The following is a 20312-nucleotide window of genomic DNA, read 5'->3' as shown; positions in this document are numbered from 1 at the left end:
ACGCACGTGTGCAGCCTCCCCGGAGTCCCAGCGCGGTCCTGGTGCAGCCCTGCTGCGGGCTCACCCCGGTCCCAGCGTGGACCCCGTCCCAGTATGGACCCCAGTCGCAGTACAGACTCCGTCCCAGTGCAGACCCTGCCCCTGTATGGACCCTGTCCCACTGTGGACCCCATCCTAATATGGACCCCATCCTAGTACAGACCCCGTCCCACTGTGGACCCCAGTCCCAGTATGGACCCTGTCCCACTGTGGACCCCATCCTAATATGGACCCCGCCCCAGTGTGGACCCTGTCCCAGCACAGACCCCAGTCACAGTACAGACCCCGTCCCAGTATGGACCCCAGTCGCAGTACGGACCCCGTCCCTGCACGGACCCTGTCCCACTGTGGACCCCGTCCCTGCACGGACCCCGTCCCAGTATGGATCCCGTCCCAGTACGGACCCCGTCCCTGCACGGACCCTGTCCCACTGTGGACCCCGTCCCAGTACGGACCCCGTCCCTGCACGGACCCCGTCCCTGCACGGACCCTGTCCCACTGTGGACCCCGTCCCTGCACGGACCCCGTCCCTGCACGGACCCTGTCCCACTGTGGACCCCGTCCCTGCACGGACCCCATCCTAATACGGACCCCGTCCCACTGCGGACCCCGCCCCAGCCCTAGCGCTGCCCGGCTCCCAGTCCTGCCCCGCCCCTCGGCTCACGTAGCCCCGCCCCCCCTCGCTGGCACCGCCGGGGGCGGGGGCAAGCCCTGACGGACAGCTCGCTCCCGGCCGCTTGGCTAATCCCCTCCCGGGGCGGGCGGTCCCCGTCGCCATCCGTGCGGCTGGTTGGCGGGAGGCCCGCTGCCGCCCAATGGCGGCGCGGCGCGGGGGCGCGGCTCGGCGGGCGGGGGGCGTGGCCGCCGCCGTGGCCGCGGCATGGAGGAGCGGCCGCGCCGCCGCTGAGCCGCGCCGCCATGGCCAAGAGCCGCGGGGGCGGCGGGCCCGGCTCGCCCGGCGGCCGCCACCACAGCCTGGCCGGGACCCGCGAGAGCCTGGCCGAGCCGGGCGGCGATGAGCTCAGCTCCCTCGGATCCGACTCCGAGGTTAACGGCGGCGGCCCCGAGGAGCGGCGCGTCGACAAGTTCGGCTTCATCGTGGGCAGCCGCAGCGCCGAGGGGCCGTGAGTGGGGCCGGGGCCGCGGGGGAGGGGGCCGCGCGTCTCGGGGCGCTGGGGGCCCGCGGGAGCCGCCCCGGGGCCGGCTGAGGCCGCCACCCGGCCCCTCAGCCCCCGCAGGGCCGGGCCGGGCCGCGGGGCCTCGGCCGCTGGGGCCGGGCCGGGCAGCGGCTCTTCCCGCCGCGGGGCGGGGGGAGGGGGGGAAGATGTCTTCTGCCGCCCTCCGGCCCCGGCTCGGGGCCTTCGGGGCCGGTCCCCGGCGCCCTGCGGGCAGCCCGGCCCGGCTCTGGCCTGCGTCCCGGAAGAGCCGCAGCTCCCGGGGCGGGTAGCGGGTGACAGGGACGCGGGTGCCCGCCCGCACCGGTGTTCCGAGGCCGGTTTGGCTCCGTGTGGCCGCGGGGGATCCAGCGCGGGCTCCCCCCCCGGGTCCTGCCGGTGCCGCGGTGTGGGGCGGCTCGGGGGCTGGTGTACGCCCCGCTGCCTCCGCGGAGGGTCCGTGTCCGTGTCCCCCCCCCCCCCCCCCCGCTTGCTGGGCAGCGCTTCCGTGAGGTGTTCGAATCCTCCCGGGGGAGCCGCGCTGGCGGGAGCGGGGCGGGAGAGCTCCCGTGCCCCGGCCCTTAGCGCCACGACCGTTCCCGGGCTCAGCTGCCCAGGGGCATCGCGCCTGCCCACGGTGGAGGCCACAGTAGCCGGGAGGTGAAGGAGAGCCCCGAAAGCTCTTCCCGCTTCCCCCCATCCCTCCTGCGTCGATGGGGGGGGGAAAGGCTGGAAAGCGGCGTCCACCTCGGGCACGGGAGGGATCGCTGGGAGCTGCCAGCGGCCCCGAGGCCTCCCCGCCGCCTTCCCCTCGCCGAGGTCAGCGCCTGGTTACCTCCAGGCCTCTTCTCCTCCAAGCGCTGGATTCCGGCGTATTTTTGGCCGCCGTCGAACAGGGGAGGCCGGGCCGTTGTTCGGTGTCCTGCCGGGGGAACCGGCATCGGTAGCCGCTGGTGAAGAGGCGCTGGCCGGCCTCCCTCCGCGGAGGAAGCCCTCGCAGGAAGTGGGGCAGCTGAAATCGGCTGGGAACAGCCCCACGGCCGCACCGGCCCGAGATGCTGGGCCCCGGGGCGGTGTCGGCACCCAGGAATGCGCTCCGGGCTGCCGGCGAGCTGGTTCGGCAGCGTGTTTGGCGTTTGCCTTCCTGGCCGTGGTTTCGCAGCGATGCCCGGAGAAGCGGGGGATCGCAGCGGGGACGACGCGTGGCAGCCCGCTCCTCTCCGGCTGGGACGTTACCTGGAGCGGGCTCCCCTGCGGTTTGCCGGCCTGCGTGCTCTAGTGTCAGTTGGGCCTCGTGCCTCAGTTTCCCCATCTACGAGGAGCAAAGCGTTCACTCCTCGTAAGCCTGTGGGCGCTACTCAGCTGGTCTGCGGGGAGAGGAGGCACCGGAGGTTTGATTGCTGGCTCTGGGTGATAAACCCTGTCCCTGCCCGCCGGGCTCAGGGCTTGGCACTGTAAGAGCAGGGCAATCTCTCCTGCCTGAGGTGCTGCACCCCGTCCCGGCCACCCACCACGTTCTGGGGACACTTCGGATGTCCCAGCTATCGTCCTTGCGGACACAGGCCATACCTGGGTGCTTGGGGTGGATGTCCCTGTCCCTGGGGTTCAGCAGACAGCGGCTCCCCCAGCCAGAGCTCCTGGTGCTGGAGGCGAGTGGGGGTGCTGACAGCGTGATGACTGCCGTCACTGGGGACTGAGCCTTCCTCCCGTGCCCTGCAGATGCGCTGGGGCCCGATCCTGCCCTCCTTCGGGGCTTTTATCCCCTGCCTGTCCCTCCCAGGAGGGGATAAACAGAAGTGTGTGTGGCCTCCGTCTGGGGCTGGCAGAATTGGGGTCCCTCTAGCTGGAAGGGTTTTGGGGAAGCACAGGAAGGGCAAGCGGGGTGTCCCAGCATCTGTGGAGGGTCTGGGGACACCGGGAAGGGCCAAGCTGTGGAGCTGTCGCCCGCAGCGTGGGTGCGGAGGAGCACTTTCCCTGCGTAGGGCACCTGGGGTGCCCCCACCCCTTCCTCCTCGCCTCGGCCATCTGAAATGCCTCCGGTCCTCGCTCTGTGCCCGCTGCCAAGCAGCCATCAGCTGGTAACAGCTTCCAGTCTGGGCTGGCCAGGCTCCAGCAGGCCCGCAGCCAGCTCCTCTATCCAGCGTCCAGTGCTCCCGAGCTTCCCACGCCTCGGAGAGCCCCAGCTCCTCCGGCAGTCCGGGCTCCCCGGCTCGGGGCCAGCGTTCCCTCCATCCCTGTGCCGGGCTGCGCTGCCGGCCGAGGAGCAGCTACAGGCTGTGCTCAGCCCGCGCTGGGGAGGTGGGGTGGCCACACCGAGCAAAGCAGATCCCTTCGGAGAGGGTTTGCTCTCCGAAACAATTGCGCTTGACCCAGTCTGACCCGCTGCGGTGGGTGGGACCCGGCGGGGAAGGGCTGGGCAGGGCAGAGCTGCCAGCTGGATGCGGCCCTGGCCACTCCGTGCCGCTTGCTTTGAGGAGGCAGGGCCCGTGTGTCCTGCAGCAGGGTTGGGTGCTCTGCATGTCCCTGGGGGATGCTCGGCGCCTGGACCGCTGTCCTCGGAAAGGATCTGGCCGCTCCTGGGATCGGCATGGCCGCGGGGCAGTGCGGAGCTGAGCCCGGGAAAGCATCAGGTCTGCTGAAGTTGGCCCTTCTCCACTGATGGCTTGAAGGAGCTTCTGCGCTCCCTGGGATGCGCACGCCCAGGGCCTGGCTGAGCTGTCTGTCTCCCCGGCTCCCCACTGATGAAAGGCAGAGGGTGCCCAGGGGGGTTGAAGGCTGCGGCATGTCGCCGGCTTCCCCCTTGGTGGCTTTGGCGTCACGGCAGTATCCCCGCCTGCCTCGGCAGGGTTAAATTGGATTCCCCGGCTAGGCTGAGCCGTTGCTGGAAAACACTCCCCTCCCTCCTGGGGGACCCTCGGCCGGGCTCGGTGCCGGGCCTGGAGCAGCGCCAGGCTTTTGGGGTGCGAGCGTGACTGGGGCCATGCAGATGACATGATGCTTATGGCCCCGGCTTTCTCTGTCTGCAGCCAGCCCCTGCAGGGGGGGGATCAGACCTTGCTCAGCTCAGTTAACGGCTCTGGCTGTGCTCCCTGGTTCCTCGCCTTCCTGGCGCGCCCTTCTCTCTGGGCACAGGTCCCCAGGGGTGCTCAGGCACGTGGTGGGTGCAGTGCAGGCTGCTCCCGAGAGGTTTTGAACTGCTGGGGAGTTGGGGCTGCGCTGGCGCAGTGATTTCACGGGTGATGAGCGCTTCCGGCAGCGCCGAGCAGCTGCCGAAACGCCGGTGCTCTCGAGCGTGTCCCGGCCGGGCTCTGCGCCTGCGGGAGGGCAGCCAGCCAGCCGTGGGGGGCACCCCAGAGTGCTGGAGGGGACGAGGGGGCTCTGCGATGCAAGGAGGGCTTGCAGCCTTGCTGACGGGCCTCTTCCCCCCCATCATCCTGCAGGCTGGAGGAGGTGCCCTTGGAGGTGCTACGGCAGCGGGAGTCCAAGTGGCTGGATATGCTCAACAACTGGGACAAGTGGATGGCCAAAAAACACAAGAAGGTAAGTGACGGCCTTGTCCCCTGGGGCTGCCCCGGGACAGCTGTGCAGGTGAGCGGAGGCGGCAGGGAGGGACAGCCGGGTGCAGCAGTGTCCCCTTGAGGCTTTGGGGCAGCCTGTGTGTCACCAGGTCCCCACAAGCAGATGCGTTGCCTTTCGGTGATGTTGTTGGCTCGAATGGGCTGTTCCCTCCCCGTGACGCTTCTCATTGCGGGAGGGAAGCTGGAGCGGGGCGGGGGCTGAGCCTGCGGTCCCCGAGCCAGCCCGCTCCTGCCCCCATCCGCTCCCCGCCGGGCTGGAGCCTTCCTAGGGCTTCTTTGGCTGCCTGCAGGCAGCCATGGGAATTGTTCGGTCATGGAAACTTCTGGTCTGAGCATCTTGTAGACCAAAAAAAGCTCCGGGTAGGAAATGTTTGAGCCTGATGTGCATGATGCTCGTCTGCAAGCTGGGGTCCCCAGGGGACTCATGGTGGTGTGCGCTGGGTGGCTCCATGGCTCCCTGACCGCCTGAGCCTGCGAACGAGGCAGAGACGGGATGCAGCAAGTCCCGGGTTGCTGCTGTGTGTCTGCTGGAAGCGGTGAGGCCGCTGGCACGGGCCAGCGGTGCCTGAGAGCGGCCGAAGGGCTGCCGCCTCCTCCTCCCCGCCTCCCCCCGCTGGCAGAGCCTCCTGGCACCGCTCTGTGTGCTGTGCTCCCGGAGCGCCGTCCCCGCTCGGTGCCTGGTGGACGACGCAGGAATCCCTCATCTGTTTCTTGGCCACTCACAAAGGATTTGGGAGAGTTTTTCGGGACGCGGCAGGCGGGCGCTTCGTTCTGCGGACGGTTTCTGCTGCTCTCCAGCCGTGCCACAGCATGGCCTCTGGGCTTGGGTGAATGTTCCGGCAGCCATACGTCTGGCAGAGGAGCTCCCTTGTGCTTGCGCTGAGCTCCTGGGGGGCTCCATGGGGCTGATGTGCTGTATAGTCTGTCCTGCAGCAAAAATCCGTGCCCAGAACCTCTGAGGTCTGCTCTGGAGAGCTGTTCCGTGCCCGGAGCCCTGGGGCTGCTCAGGGAAGGGTGCCAGGCCTGGCCTCGGGTGCTGTCGATCGTCCCTGCTCTGGCAGGAGCCTGGCTGCTTTGGTACAGGGCCACGCAGTGTGGCTCGGGCCCTGCTGCTTCGGAGGAGCTCCCTGTGCCTCTGAAAAACCCCGGTGCTTTTCTGGCTGCCTCGCCCAGGGTTGGCTGATGGCCCGGGGATCTCTTGGACCAGCTCCTGCCGGGCTCGCTCACACCTGCACCGCTCCAGGATCACAAAATGCTCCCTTCTTCCCTTGCCCACCTGGCCCGGATCCCAGCGGAGCTGCGGCCCTGCGTCCTTCGTGGCGCTGAGCCGTGCCAGCACCGCGCGCCGGTCCTTGCCCTTTCCAGCCAGACCGAAGGAGGGCAGACACGTGGGCAGCTCCCACTGCTCTCCAGGGACGGGCAGCACTCCGGCTGCTCTTTGCTTTCAGCGTCCCTCAGCCCAGATGCGCTCCTGGTCCCCAGAAGGGCACGGTGGGATCCTGGGAGCTGGGTAACCTCAGCATGGGGGCGACGGCAGGACCCGGTACGGAGCCAAGGGGATGAGATGCTCAGCAGCTTGGCCCCGGCCGCACTGAGCCTGGCCAGCTGGAGGGGCTGCCGAACCGAAACCCAGCAAGGCAGCTTCCTTCCTGGCAGCTTAGCCAGCAGGAAGGGGAGCCGGCTCAAAAAGGAGCCGTCGGCAGCGGCAGAGCTGCCCGCAGCCGCCCTGGGCATCGCCTGCCGTGTTTCCTGTGAGCACAAAGGCCCCGTGGGGTCTGGGACCTGCCCTGGTAAACAAGCAGTGCTGCGGCGAGGGAGCAGCAAACCCTCCCCCGGGACGTGGTGTTACCACCATGCTGGGCCGGGCTGCTTGGAAACGCAACCGCCTGCTCCCAAGTTACGCCGGCGAACAGGGAAAAGGAGCTCTGGGCAGGCAGGAGAGGCCCAGGGCGGCTTTGGGAGCAGTTGGCCGCGGCTCACAGAGTCCTGGCACGTCTCTGGCGCTTGGCACATGCCACCTGAGCAGGGACGTGAGGCGTGGAGGCCGTGCTGGGTTTTTGCAGGGTTTAACTGGGCTGAAAGCACTGGTCTCCTGGGTCCCCGCCTTGCTGCATGCCCTGGCCGAGGACTGTGGGGAGATGGTGCTGCCGCTTCCCCAGGAGTTGGAGCGGGACGTGTGGGGGTCTCTGATTTGGTCCCCGCTGGGGTGCTGGCAGCGGCAGGGTTAAGCCGGCTCAGCTCCCTGCCGTGGGGTAGGTGCAGGCGCTGCCTCGCCTGGACTTTGGTCCTGGCCAGTGCCCTGTGCCAAGGAAACTGGGGGCTGACTGTGGGCACGGAGCCGGCCGTGCATGGAGCTGGGGCCAGGCCTGCCCTTCCACCTAGGGTATGCGGGTGGGAAGGCTGAGACGCTCAAGCAGGGCGCACCTCCCTGCTCTCCATGGCCCCGTGGGTGAGCAGGAGGGCTGGGCTGGGGGCCGGGGAGCCTTCCCCTGCATCCCTGGTGCTTCCCGTGGGCCGTGCCAGGGTGGGGAGGGAGCCACCCGCTCCCCACCTTGGCTCCAGTGTTTGCTTTTCCAGCTCCCAGCAGGATCCTGCTTTGAGGCAGAGCCGGGCTTGTTTGGAGCTGTTTGTAAGCCGCAAAGCCTCGGCCAGGCTCCTGGCACCCGTCCGCAGCTCCCTCGTGCTGGTGTAGCTCTGGCTGGCACGTTAAGAGCGATGCTGGGGAGAAGGGGGTGAGCAGACCCCTCCTGAGATCCTCAGGGTCTCTGGCTGCAGCTCCCCGAGCTATCCCGTAGGTCTGTGCGATGCCAGCCACCGTCACGGGACATGTGGCTGGACACCCTGTCCCCAGGGGTGCAGGGACACATCCCCTTCTCCAGGGAGGCAGCAGGGGACCAGCCTGCGACCGCGGTGCTGGGCCTGGCTCCAATCTTGCCCCAGGGGCCTCTTTGCTCCCCGCTGCTCTGCCATCCCCCCCCCCCCCCCCCCCGTGACGGCTGTGTTGTTCCCCCCACAGATCCGGCTGCGGTGCCAGAAGGGGATCCCACCCTCGCTGCGGGGCCGAGCCTGGCAGTACCTCTCTGGGAGCAAGGTCAAGCTTGAGCAGAACATCGGCAAGTTTGACGTGAGTGCAGCTGGGGACCTTCCTGCACCGCCGGGGAGGGGGTGCTGGTGGAGGGGGGCAGTGCTGGGATGGCTCCTGCTCCCTCCAAGGGCTGGGGTGTCTGTTAGGCTCATTCCTGCTGTGTGGGGTTCAAGGGGGCTAGCGTCCCAGCCAGTGTGGGCTGACCCACGACCTGATGGGGCTTGTGTTTGGGGCAGAGCCAGGTCCAGCCCCGTGGCTGCTCTGTCGGCTCCCTTGGGCTCACTGCGGGCCCCACGTGTCGGAGTGGGGCTGGCACCATGCCGGTGTGGGGTGTTGCTCACCCCAACCCTCTCCTCCCCAGGAACTGGATCTCCTCCCGGGGGACCCGAAGTGGCTGGATGTGATCGAGCGGGATCTCCATCGGCAGTTCCCCTTCCACGAGATGTTTGTCTCGCGTGGAGGCCACGGGTAAGTGGAGCTACTGCATGTTCGGACCTCGGCAGCCACCGGGCTGGACCAGCACCATGGGGTGGGCACTGTTTGTCCCAGCTCACAGACCCCCGCGGTGTCCCCCGCGGTGTTCCAGCTCGCAGGGCATCCAGGCACCAGCTGAAAACACGATGGCTTCCCAGGAGCTCAGTGCGTGGGTCGCAGCCCTCAGCACCAGCTCTGATACCTGGCAGGGTGGGAATTGGCGCGGCAGGAGGGTGGAGGGAGGAGGCAGCTGGCTGCGGCCTCCGTTTCACCAGGGAAATGTCGTTCCCCGTGTGTCAGGGAGTGTCTGCACTGCTATGCTTGCAGCTGGGTCCCTGCCCGGCCACGGCTCACCCTGAGCCAGCATCCCTGGGAGATGGTCGATTCCCTGTCTCGCCTCTCGGATCCAGGCAGGATGGGACCTCCGTGGGCAGAGCTTCCCGGAGCAGAGCCGTGGTTATTGTGTCCCGTAACCCTGGGTTTGTGTGGAAGAAGGATCCCAGCCAGGGACTGACTCAGGCTCGTGGGGGAAGAGTGGTGGCCAGCGGCCGGCCTGCGGTGCTGGATCACCGTGCAATGCCAAGTAACAGTTTGGTCCGCGGGGGAAGCTGCTGGGCTGTGTCCGTGCCCTCTCTCCACCTCTCCCTCCCCGGGGTGTCTTCTGCAGGCAGCAGGACCTGTTTCGGGTGCTGAAGGCATACACTCTGTACCGCCCGGAGGAGGGCTACTGCCAGGCCCAGGCCCCCATTGCCGCCGTCCTGCTCATGCACATGCCGGCCGAGGTACGAGCACGCGGCTGGGAGGGTGGGGAGACCCAGTGGCCGGAGAGCTGGGACCAGCAGGAGGGTGTGGGTCGCTTCGGGGTGGTGCTGGCGGTGGGCAGGGTGCTCGGCTCATGGCACCCGTTTACCCCAAAGCTCGGCCGGTGCAGGGAGGTGCCCTTCGCCCCAGGTGTGCTTGCCTCCTCCTGCCCGCTCCCTTGGTCCCTGGGAGCAGGGTGGGGGCTGCAGGGACGTCCCCTGGGGACACCTGGGTGCTCACCCGCTGTCCCTTGGCTTGCAGCAAGCGTTCTGGTGCCTGGTGCAGATCTGTGAGAAGTACCTCCCCGGCTACTACAGTGAGAAACTGGTGAGTGAAGGGCCCGCGGTGCCTTCAGCGGTGGCAGGGACCTGTGATGGCTCCAGGCTGAAAGCTCCCCCAGCTCCTCACCCCAGAGAAAGAAGGGAGCCTGGGGGGATCCTGGGTGGTCCCGTGGTCTCTGTGCTGTGCCATGGCCCCCAAGAGCATCCCGCAGTCAGGGATGGGGGGCTCAGCGTAGCTTTGCTGCCGGCATCCGTGGGGCACGGCTCTGCTCCCGTAGCCAGGTCTGGAGGGTGGGCTGCTCCTCCTCTGGGGCCGGTGGGCTGGGGCCAGGCACTGGGAAGCTGATCTCAGGGTTGGGCCGGGGTTAAGGCGTTCACTGGGGCTCTCGACGCTGTCCCTGCAGGAGGCCATTCAGCTGGATGGGCAGATCCTCTTCTCGCTGCTGCACAAGGTCTCGCCCGTGGCCTACAAGCACCTGAGCAAGCAGAAGATCGACCCCATCCTCTACATGACGGAGTGGTTCATGTGTGCCTTCTCCCGCACACTGCCCTGGAGCTCCGTCCTGCGTGTCTGGGACATGTTCTTCTGTGAAGGTAGAAGCTCCCCACCATCCTCCTCTTCCTCCTGGGGTGACCGGCTGCAGCCCCAGCAGCACATGGACAGCACTCGGGGGCTGCAGCAGGAGTGCTGCCGTGGCTGCTTGCCTGTGCCTGGCACATGGGACCCATTGTAGGGCAGGTTTGCGGCAGCCACGTGCCTGGGGTGGAGACTGAGCTGTTTTCCTGGGGGCTAGGGGGCACGTGCATCCCAAATTCACCCTCTTGGGTGTCCTGACTGCTAGCAGGACTGGGACCTGATGCCCCACGGCATCTGAGGGACATAGTGGCAGCGTCACCCTGTCCTGCCTGGCACTCGCTGCCTCACCTGTCCCTTTGCAGGCGTGAAGATCATCTTCCGGGTGGGCCTCGTGCTGCTCAAACACACCCTGGGCTCCTCGGACAAGCTCAAGTCCTGCCAGGGCCAGTACGAGACCATGGAGAGGCTGAGGGCCCTCAGCCCCAAGATCATGCAGGAGACCTTCCTGGTGCAGGAGGTGAGGTGCTGGGGAGACCCTGGGGGCCCAGTGCTGCCCAGTTGGCCACGCTGCTGGACTGGGCTGCCCCTGGGCGGGCAGAGCTGGCGTAGCATGGGGGCAGTGTCCCCAGAAGGTTTGGATTTGGGGTTGTCTCTGTCCTGGGGGGTATCCCACGCCCTGCCCTAGTGGCTGGGGTGCCGAGCCAGCCCCGGCTGGCACTGTCGGGGGAGATGCTGATGGCACAAGCCTGTCCCCTGCAGGTCATCGAGCTGCCGGTGACGGAGCGTCAGATCGAGCGGGAGCACCTGATCCAGCTGAAGAAGTGGCGGGAGACGCACGGGGAGCTGCAGTGCAAGTCGCCCCCGCGCCTGCACGGCGCCAAGGCCATCAGCGAGGCCGAGCCCCCCACCCGCAAGGCACTGGAGCCCGTCCCCTCCATCATCGTCCCTCCCGGGCCCGCCCCTGTGCCCAAGGCCCGCAAGAGCAAGGAGAAGAGCAGAGAAAAGGGCCCGGCCAGCCCCGCCAATGGCCCCGGGGCCGAGGGCAACGGGGCACCCAGCTTGGCCCGGGAGCTGCTGCACCCCCAGGTCTCCCCCCACCACCAGTCCAAGGAGAGCCTGAGCTCCCGGGAGAGCGAGGACACATATTTGTAGGGCCGGCGCAGCGCTGGGTCTGCACCCTGGGCAGCCGGGCTCAGCTGGGCTGTGCACGGACCTGGGCTCAAGGACACTGATGGGGGGGTGTGCGGGGACCCGTGGTGCCCGGTGCTGGGGGCTCTGGGCTGGAGGGATGGGGGACGGGCTGGCCGGCATGGCTCCCTGAGGACACCGTGGTCCCTGTGTGCAGGGATGCCCACTCGGGGCGGGCTCGAAGCTGGGGGGCATCCGTGGGAGCTTGGCTGTGTGTGGTGACCAAAGGTGACACCTTCGGTCTGCGCTAGGTGCCCACCCCAGCAGGGTGCTGGCACCACGAGTGGTGGGAGCCCTGGCAGGGGGTGGCTGAGCCACCTGAGCTCCCTCCCCACGGCTGCGGGGGCCGAGCTGCCCCTCGGGCACTTCTCCCTGTCCCAGAGTCCCTTGACCCGCTGCCCCTGGGGTCCCTCCCCTGGCCCCCACCCCTCTGCCTGCCCAACGCTGGCTAGGCAGACCCAGACTCTGAGCGCTCGCCCCTGGCGCAGGGGGACTGGGGGTACACAAGGAGCTGGGGGGACCCCTTGGCCCCCTCCTCTTTATCTAGTGAGGATATATCAAGCTGTAGCCCTATATGTAGTACCGAATTTACCTACTCACTGAGCCTATTTATTATTCCTCCGTGGCAGTAACCGTCGCAGGACAGGGACCGAGGTTGGGAGCTGCAGGCAGGATGCGCCGGAGGCAGCGGGATTTGATGCCAGACCACGACTGTGGGGCTAAAGCCCCCCACCCCGTCCCCGGGCTCCCCACGGCTCGGGGGGGAGCGTTCACCCTGCCGGGGCTCTCCCCGCCGCTGCCACCCACCCCAAGGCCCCGGCAGAGGTGAGATGGGGTGCCTGTGGGGTGGGTGAGCAGCCGGGCGCTCCCCGGTTGTGGGGTTCCCTCTCTCCCCCCTGCCTTCCCCAAGGGCAGGGGGTTGCTTTGTAAAATAAAAGTGGGGAAAAGCAGTTTTGTACAAAGGGGTAAATAAAGCAGGATTGTGTAAAGGCGCAGCGCCTGCGGCTCCTGCCCTGTCTTCCCGTTGCCCTCTGGTGCTGTGGGGTAAAGGGTGGCACGGGATGGGGGCTGTGGGTGCTCCCCGTCACCTCCCACCTCCTGCTGCACCAACGCCAGCTTGAGGGCGGCATCCCCACCGGGACTCTGTGTCCCCTGGGTGCTCCGGTCCTTGGGGTGCAGGTGCGGGGGGGGGGGGGCGCCCTGGGGTGGGACCTGCTGCCATCACCCCTCTGTCGCTGCCCCGCCTGGGCCACCGAGGGTGGCCAAGCCCCAGCCTGCCCTTGCTGTCTCGCCCTGCCCTGGGGCTGCCTCTGTTTGAAGTGTAAACGGGAGGACGCTGAGACCTGCCCCAGCTTGCGACAGCCGCCAGCCGTCGTGGCTGCCAGGCCCTGGGGGGGGTGGGTGGGTTCTCAGGGGGCTGCCATGGGGTGAGCGCCCTTCCCAGCACCCAGACCTGCTCCCCTCTCCCAGTGTCACAGCTCCTGTGGCCGAACAGAGCCAGGAGACCCCTAATTTATCCCATGATGCCCCAGAACTCAGCGTTCCATGCGCAAAATGGTTCCCAGGCCCTCTCCCCCTCCCCATGCTTCCTGCAGGCAGGAATTCTGCCCAAACCTCCTTTCCTTCCTCCAAAACTCCCTTTTCCCGGGGGTTGGCCACGGGACAGCGCCTGTTCGTGGTGCTGGGTTTCCCCTCTGCCCCTGCAAACCGCGGCTCTGGGGCTGCTGCCCTGGTTTTGGTAAATCCCCGCTGCCGGGCTGGCTCGTCCTCCCCGAGCCGGCGGATTTGGGGCCGGGCTGAGCGTGGAGGAGCTGGGTGGGTGCTGGGGTGAGCCTGGCCAGGGTGGAGGGGGTATGGCGGAGACGGCATTTGGGCTCTCAGTGGGTCCAGTCCCAGCCTGACTGGTGCTGGCGGGGGCTGAGCTGGGCAGGGCTGGGAGTGGGAGGGTTGGGTCCGGCTGGGCCCCCTGAGACCCCGGCTCAGGCACCCCGGGGCTCTGAATTGGGGCTGGTCCCGGGGCTCCGGGTCGGGTCCGGTCCAGGCGCCCCGGGGCTACGGGCTGGGGCTGCTCCGGGCACCCCGGGACTCCGAATTGGGGCTGGTCCCGGGGCTCCGGGTCAGGTCCAGTTCAGGCTCTCCGGGGCTCTGGGCTGAGGCTGCTCCGGGCACCCCGGGGCTCCGGTATGGGCACCCCGGGGCTCTGAATTGGGGCTGCTCCGGACACCCCGGGGCTCCGGGTCGGGTCCGGTGCGGGCACCCCGGGGCTCTGAACTGGGGCTGCTCCGGGCACCCCGGGGCTCCGGGTCGGGGCACCGGGGCCGGTCCCACGGCGGGGCGCGGGCGGGGCCGGGCCCGGGGCCGGGCGGGGCGGGCGGTTGCCCCTCCCGCGGCGGGGGCGGGCCCGGGGCGGGCCGGGGCCGCGCTTATAACGGCGCGGCGGCGGGGGCCGGTGCGGCGCGGCCGCCATGGACCTGCACATCCTGGAGCACCGGGTGCGGGTGCTGAGCCTGGCCCGCCGCGGGCTCTGGCTCTACACGCACCCGCTGCTCAAGCTGCTCTTCCTGCCCCAGCGCTGCAGGTACCGGCCTTCCTCCCTTCCTCCTCCTCCTCCTCCTCCTCCTCCTCCTCCTCCTCCCCCCTCCCCCCCCCCCCCCCCCCCCCCCGTGCCCGGCACCGCTCCAGCTTCCCCCCCACCCCCCCACCCCGTCCCGGTGCCCGGCCCCGGGAGGTGGCCGCGGCGTTGGTGTCGGTCAGCGCCGGTTTCTTCTTCAGGTGCAAGTTCTTCAGCCTGACGGAGACCCCCGAGGACTACACCATCATGCTGGACGAGGAGGGCTTCAAAGGTACCGTGCGGTGGCTGCCACGGCCACCCCGTCCCTCGCAGGGTGGGCTGGCACCACAGACACGAGTCGTGCACGTTCTCAGCCCACCCGAGCGCAGTGACGCTCCGGGCCTGGGCCGCAGGGAGCGAGTCCCGGCTTGTAGCGAGGCTCCTTCGGTACGTGCCCATCCCCGGGGCTCCCGGCCGTGGAGCTCCCATCCCCTCGGCGCCTGCGCTGGGGATGTACCAGCTTGCCCGGCCGAGGCTCTCCTGGCGTGGCTGCCTTTGCCCTAATAAACCCCTTCCAGGCAGAGCTGCGTCTCTGCCGGCTCGTTGGGACTGGGCTGTGAACCGGTCAGGATAGTCTGCAGGGAGCCCGGTGCCAGCCGAAAGCCTGGCTGCTCCGGGCGAGGGGCAGGTACCTCCCGGGATGCCCACGGGCAGCACGCCGGGCTCCCTGCCTGCACAGGGTGCTGCTGTCAGACCTCCTGCCATCATTCTCTTGACCGATTTCATCTCTTCCCCCTGCCTGGTGAGGGCCAGGGCCAGCCGGCGCTTCAGCAGAGCAGGGCCGCTTCTGTGCCCGCCCGGGCTGGCAGGGGTGAGCCCTGCCTGGGGGTGCTGCCTTGGGGGTGCTGCCTGGCAGCAAGGACCAGGTTTTGGGATGTCCTGGGGGGGGGGGGTGAGCCCTTCCAGGCTGGTTCCCCTTCTTGGGAAGTGTCATTCAGTGGCATCCCCGCCGCTGGTGACCCAGCGTGTGCCGTGCATCAGCCTCACCGCCGATCCTGCTGGGGGTACTGGCCCAACAGGCTGTGCCGGAGGGGCCGGATCCTGTCCTGGCTTCCCACGCCCAAACCTTCCTGCCGAGGCCGCAGGAGCCAGCCGCAGCTTGTCACCTTGGATGTGCCCCAAGGACCAAGGGTCAGCGCTCCAGCCATGGGGTGCTCGCCGGCTGGATCCAGCTCCCACCTCCCTCCCCGGCCCTTTGCTCGGGGAAGGGGCTGCGGGGCTGGGCTCTCCCCCCCAGAGCCAGAGCCGTTCCCCACGTATTGTTTTATTTCGGGGCCTGCGGACAAATATTCCTCAATCCCGAGGGGAGGGCGGGAAGTGCCGAACAATGGTCCTGCGAGCTGGCGGCCCCACTGCGCCGTTGTGTACCCCCCTGGGGCTGAGGGGCTGCCAGCGTCCCCCTGCTGCGGGGCTGGGGAGGGGACCCCCGGCAGAGGAGAGCTGCACCCCCTCTCTTCCTTTGGGGATCCGTACTAAGCCCTGGGGTGGGTGGCACGGGGACAGCGGGGTCCCTTCCGCAGGCTCACGGCCTCTCCCAGGGTGGTGTTGAAAAGCAATTAAGCGACAAGCGCTGGGACGGGTCCCCATGTCCCTGTGTGTGTCGTGTCCCCCCCCCCCCCCCCCCCCGGCCCCAGTGCTCGGCCCTGGGCCGGAGCCGAGGCCGTTCTGGTGCTTCCTGCGCAGGAACAGGCGCTGGAAACACCCGCCGAGGCCCCTGGATCCGGCCCCCCTCCCGCCCTGCCCCGAGCCACGGTTCAGGAGTGGGGTGCGGAGTCCGTCCCGTGATGGGGTCCCCCCCAGGGGTACCGGACCCCTCCCTGGGGCGACCTCCCCTCTGCCACTGGTGTGATGAGTTTGCCTTCTCAGCTGGGCTGGGATACCGGGTGCCCACCGGCTGGGTGCTTGTGCGGGGCCATCTCGCGTGGGTGCTGCCTCCCACCTTTGCCGGGCAGGGGGAGCTGTTTGGAGACCCCTTGGTTGCCCACCCCACCCCATCCCTTCCAGGGAGCACTGTTGGGTGGGTAAGGGGGTGCCAGGGAGGGGGGTTTGCCTGGTTGAGTCCTGGGGCACCCCAGCAGCGCCAGCCCCTCTCCTGGGCAGGAGGGTGGGTGCGGTGGGGGGACACGAGTGCAGCCCCCGTGTCCGTGTCCCGCCCCCCCCCCCTCGTCCCAGAGCAGGAAGGAACTGGCCAGCGCGCACCCTCCCTGCCAACAAAAGCAGCTTTTTGGGAGGCAGCCCTGGCCCCCGGCCAGCCTGGGCTCGGCCCCTCCCCGCCGGGCTGGCACGAGGTGCTGGCACCCCTGGGACGGCGGGGTGGCCCTTCCCTCGACCCTCTGGCGCCTCGTGTCCCTGCCTCGAGCATCCCTGGTGCTGGATGCTGGGCTGGGGGCTCCTGGGGGGCAGGGGATGAGCCAGGCAGCCCCAGGGCCCTGGCAGTGCTGGTTTTGGGGTGTGGCGCACCCCAACACCCCCTTGCACCCAGCCCAGGGTGCTGGCGCGGGGAGGAGAGACGTGTCCTGGGCCTGGGGCGGTCGTAGCCTCAGCCCCACTCGTCCCTGTGGCCGAATTCAGACTCTGTCTCAGCACGTGGAGCAGCTGAGCCCTGTCTGGCTCGTTCCGCTTGTGGATGGGGCTGGTCTGCGCCCCTAAACCAGCGTCTCCAGCCCCATGCCTGGGGCTAATCCTGTCCTGGCTCCGCCGGGCCAGCTCATCTCCCGAGGGACAGTGTGACATGCGGTGCCTGCGCCGGTGCGAGGTCTGCAGCACGGACAGGGCACGCGGCATCAGATGCCGTTCGGCTGTGCCGAGCCCCAGGGAGCCTCGTGCCTCAGTCTCCCCTTATCCCTCGCAGAGCTGCCGCCCTCCGAGTTCATGCAGGTAGCAGATTCAACATGGCTGGTGCTCAGCGTCGTCTCCAATGGCCGGGCGCCCTCCGGCTGCCAGGCCACCGGTGTCACCAAGATCGCCAGGTCGGTCATCGCGCCGCTGGCCGAGCACCATGTCTCGGTGCTGATGCTCTCCACGTACCAGACCGACTTCATCCTGGTGAGCGCCGGGCAATGACGGGGACGGTGGTGCCTGGTCCCACCGGGGTGTTGGCTCCGGCGGAGCTGGGTGAGGACCCCGCTGTCCCCAGCCGGCGGGGATGGGCTGCGGGGAGGGGTGGTGGTGCTGACCTTGATCCTGCACCCCTGGCCAGGTGCGGGAGCGGGACCTGCCGGTGGTGATCCACACGCTGGCAGGGGAGTTTGACATCTACAAGGAGGAGAGCGGCGAGTGCGTCCCCGTCACCTGCGATGACGTGAGCAACGGCTTCCTCAAGCCCAAGCCGGGTGAGTGACGCCAAGTCCCATGTCCCCCAGGACCACCCGGTCCCCCGCCGGGATGCTCCAGCTCCCACCGGTGGTACCTCTGCGCCCTGAGGGATGCCGAGCTGTGGCTGCGGTGGCCACGGGGTGGCACTGCGGTACTGTCCCCAAGCTGTCCCCATGCCTGATGGGTGGCTCTCCCCCTGCCAGCCGCAAGCCCCACGCTGCACCCCGTGCAGAGCCCCCAGACCCGCTTCTGCGTCCTGACCGTGGCCCCCGACACGCTGCCCGCCATCGCCACCATGCTCATTGACGTCCTCTTCTACTCCCACAGGTGGGTCCCAGGGGCGGGGACACGGCTGTGGCCCCCTCACCCAGTGCCACCTGAACCACGGTGACATGTGTCCCCCCGTGCTCCCAGTGGCTTTTCAAGCTCTGGGTGTGTTTTGCAAACTGGTTTTGCCCTCCCGAGCATGCCGGGAGGCTGCAGCCACGTGGTTGCCACGGGTCCTGCTGCCACCATGGGACATGGGAGCCTCAAGGTGACCTGGAGGACGAGCCCCCCATTGCAGCAAAGCCCGGGGAGGAGGGATTGCAAAACAGGAGAGGGCGGGTTACAAAAGGCCGGTAGGAACGGCGCTGAGGTGTGGGAATGCTCCGGGCCAGGACATCCCATGTCCCCCAGGATGAGGTCCCTTCTGGTGGGACCCTCCCGCTCCAAAGGCACCATGGTGCTTTGGGAATGCCCTGAAACCTGGTGTCACCCCTGTCCTGTGTGTGGCCGACATCCGCTGCCCCCCCGACCCGGTGGCTGTACGAGCTGCAGACCTGTGGGTAGCACCCGCTCCTGTCCCCGCCTCTCCTCCCCACCCACTGGCTCACCCTGCGGCATCCCAACATGGTGCTCGAAGACATTCAGTGCCACCACCAACCCCTTCTCCTCCCAATTTCGGGGGTCATGACCCCTCTCTGTGGCTCTCTTCCCCCTCCCCTCCCCGCTCCACAGCCCCCCGAGGGAGGCTGGCGCCGGCAGCCAGGACCTCGACTCCATTACATTCTTCGCCTTCTCCCTCATCGAGGGCTACATCTCCATCGTGATGGACGCCGAAACCCAGAAGCGGTAGGCGCCGTCCCTGGGGCTTGTCTGTCCATCTGTCCATCCCCGGGGCGGGGGGGCTCTGGGAGGAGGCGGGGGTTACACTCAGGCCTTCCCCTCTCTCAGGTTCCCCAGCGACCTGCTGCTGACCAGCTCAACGGGGGAGCTGTGGCGGATGGTGCGGATCGGCGGGCAGCCCCTGGGCTTCGGTGAGTGTGACCGCAGTGGCCATGTCCCCCCGCCCCGAGTGTGACACCCCACCCCGTGCCACCGCCACCCGTCCTCCCCCTATCCGGGGGGTGCTTTGGGGCGATGCTCTCCCTGCGCACCCCCACGGCTGTGCCACTGGGGCCACCGCTCACCCCGGGGTCCCTTTGCCTCCCCAGACGAGTGCGGCATCGTGGCGCAGATCGCCGAGCCGCTGGCCGCCGCCGATATATCGGCGTATTACATCAGCACCTTCAACTTCGATCACGCCTTGGTGAGCCCCTGCCCCTCCCCGGGGACCTGCCGCCGTGGGGGTGTCCTCCCGGGGCTGACACCCACTTTGTTGTGTCCCCCCCCCGACTCTGGCAGGTCCCCGAGGAGGGCATCGCCGAGGTCATCCAGCTGCTGCAGCAGCGCCAGGAGAGTGGCAGATAGCGGCCAGCTGTCCCCACGCCGGGTGGCCCGGCGCGGTGGGCTCCCCCTTCCCCCCCTCCCCCCCCCCCCTCATTCGTTATTTTTTAATTTTAAGGCTCCCCCTGGTGCGGGGCAGAGCCGGGTGCAGCATCGCTCCCTGCCTGCTGGGGACATGGGGACATGGTGGCTTTGGGGACCCGGTGGCCTTGTAGCAGTGGGACAGTGTCCTGTGGGAGGGGGGGAGCAGTCCCCACCGTGCCACCCCGTGGGCAGCACCATGCCATCCTCTGCCCCCAGGTTGGGGGGCTTGGGAGGAGGGCCAGGTGTCCCTGGGGACCTGCTGGTGGGGGGACGTAGGGGGGACATGCCAGCGAGCGGTGATGTGCCACCGCGGTGCTGGAGGTGACAGCCTGGGGCTGGAGGAACGTGTCCCCATGCCCCGTGTGTGTCCCCACGGGTCGTCCCCTTGGGTGGCGGGGGCGCAGGGGGCAGCTGTGATGCTCTGGGACACCCCTGCACCAGCCCCGGGGGGGGTGAAAGCATCCCCAGAGCTGGGGTTCCCACCCGGCACCCCAAAAATCTCCAAGGCAGAGATGGGGGGGCTGCGGTTCAGCCCCAACCCTGTGTCCGCTCTGGGGTGGCCCCACTCCCCTGCCTGGGCCATCGTGTATCGTGGGGGGATGACGGTGACCCCCCAACTCCTCCCAAGCTGTATTTTCACAGTTTTTAATAAGTCAATAAAAGTCCTATTATTTTTATTTCCACGTGGCCCTGGGGTGGGGGGAGGTGGCCCAAAGCCCGTCCCCGGGGTGGTGGCACTGGGTGGGATGGGAGCAGCTGGGATGTGACAGGGGGACGTGGCACTCCCTGTGTCCCCGCCGTAAGGTGACCAGGACGGGGCCAGCTCGCCCGCCACGTATTTTGGGTGAAAAAAGGGGCAAAGGCCGCAGCCCCCAGCAAGTCACCGGCCCTGGGGAAACTGAGGCATGGGCCCCACTCCCCCATTTCTGCCCTCCCCCTGCCCCATGCTGGGCCAGCTCCCACAGCCTGCGGAAAACTGAGGCACGAAGGGCCGAACTTGACCGTGGGCCCGAGGATGCCCCTGCCCCACCGTCACCGTGTCCCCGCGTCCTTTCCCGTTGCTGGCGGCGTGGGGTGCGCGGGGTCGGGGCTGTCCCCTCCTGGGGTGCCTGGGGTCTCCTGTGACCCCCCCTTGGGGGCCGGGGCTGTGTGGCGGCAGCCGTGCGGGTGGGCCCCCCAGCCCCTGGGTGCCCCCGGGGGCTGCGCCTGGTCAACGAGCGAGACTCGGCGGGAGCGTGAGCACGGCAGAAACCTCTTTGGGGTCTTTTCCCCCGGGGTGGGCAGCTCGGCGGGGCTCGGGCCGGTGGGCGAACAGAACTCTGCTTCCGTCCTGTCCCCAAAAACCATCCCCCACTCTCCCATGCACCAAGTGGGAGCGTGCCCGGGTCCTGGCCGTGTCTTCCCTGCGTCAGCTCCCA

General features: G+C 68.5%; 2 protein-coding genes across 3 annotated transcripts; both read left to right on the top strand.

Annotated features, from left to right (window-relative positions):
* The first annotated feature begins 957 nt into the window (after window positions 1–957).
* Window positions 958–12169, top strand: TBC1D10A (TBC1 domain family member 10A). 2 transcript variants are annotated; one of them, XM_076352980.1, is made up of 10 exons: window positions 958–1163; window positions 4634–4733; window positions 7788–7895; window positions 8218–8324; window positions 8998–9112; window positions 9393–9458; window positions 9817–10006; window positions 10352–10506; window positions 10749–11075; window positions 11807–12169. In XM_076352980.1, the coding sequence occupies exons 1-10, from the start codon at window positions 958–960 to the stop codon at window positions 11807–11809; spliced, it is 1377 nt and encodes a 458-aa protein (XP_076209095.1). In that variant the 3' UTR covers window positions 11810–12169. The 2 variants fall into 2 exon arrangements, with proteins under 2 accessions (XP_076209095.1, XP_076209094.1); XM_076352979.1 differs by having other exon boundaries at window positions 10749–12169.
* A 1469-nt stretch (window positions 12170–13638) lies between these two features.
* Window positions 13639–18871, top strand: CASTOR1 (cytosolic arginine sensor for mTORC1 subunit 1). Its single transcript, XM_076352623.1, has 9 exons — window positions 13639–13755; window positions 13950–14020; window positions 16640–16833; window positions 16988–17120; window positions 17307–17430; window positions 18103–18216; window positions 18319–18401; window positions 18579–18673; window positions 18769–18871. The coding sequence occupies exons 1-9, from the start codon at window positions 13643–13645 to the stop codon at window positions 18832–18834; spliced, it is 993 nt and encodes a 330-aa protein (XP_076208738.1). The 5' UTR covers window positions 13639–13642; the 3' UTR covers window positions 18835–18871.
* Window positions 18872–20312: the final 1441 nt, after the last annotated feature.

Source organism: Aptenodytes patagonicus, chromosome 15 (genome assembly GCF_965638725.1).
Source record: "Aptenodytes patagonicus chromosome 15, bAptPat1.pri.cur, whole genome shotgun sequence".
Classification (NCBI taxonomy): Eukaryota; Metazoa; Chordata; class Aves; order Sphenisciformes; family Spheniscidae; genus Aptenodytes; species Aptenodytes patagonicus.
Note: the sequence above shows the minus strand (reverse complement) of the source record. Positions and strands in the feature narration are given on the sequence as shown.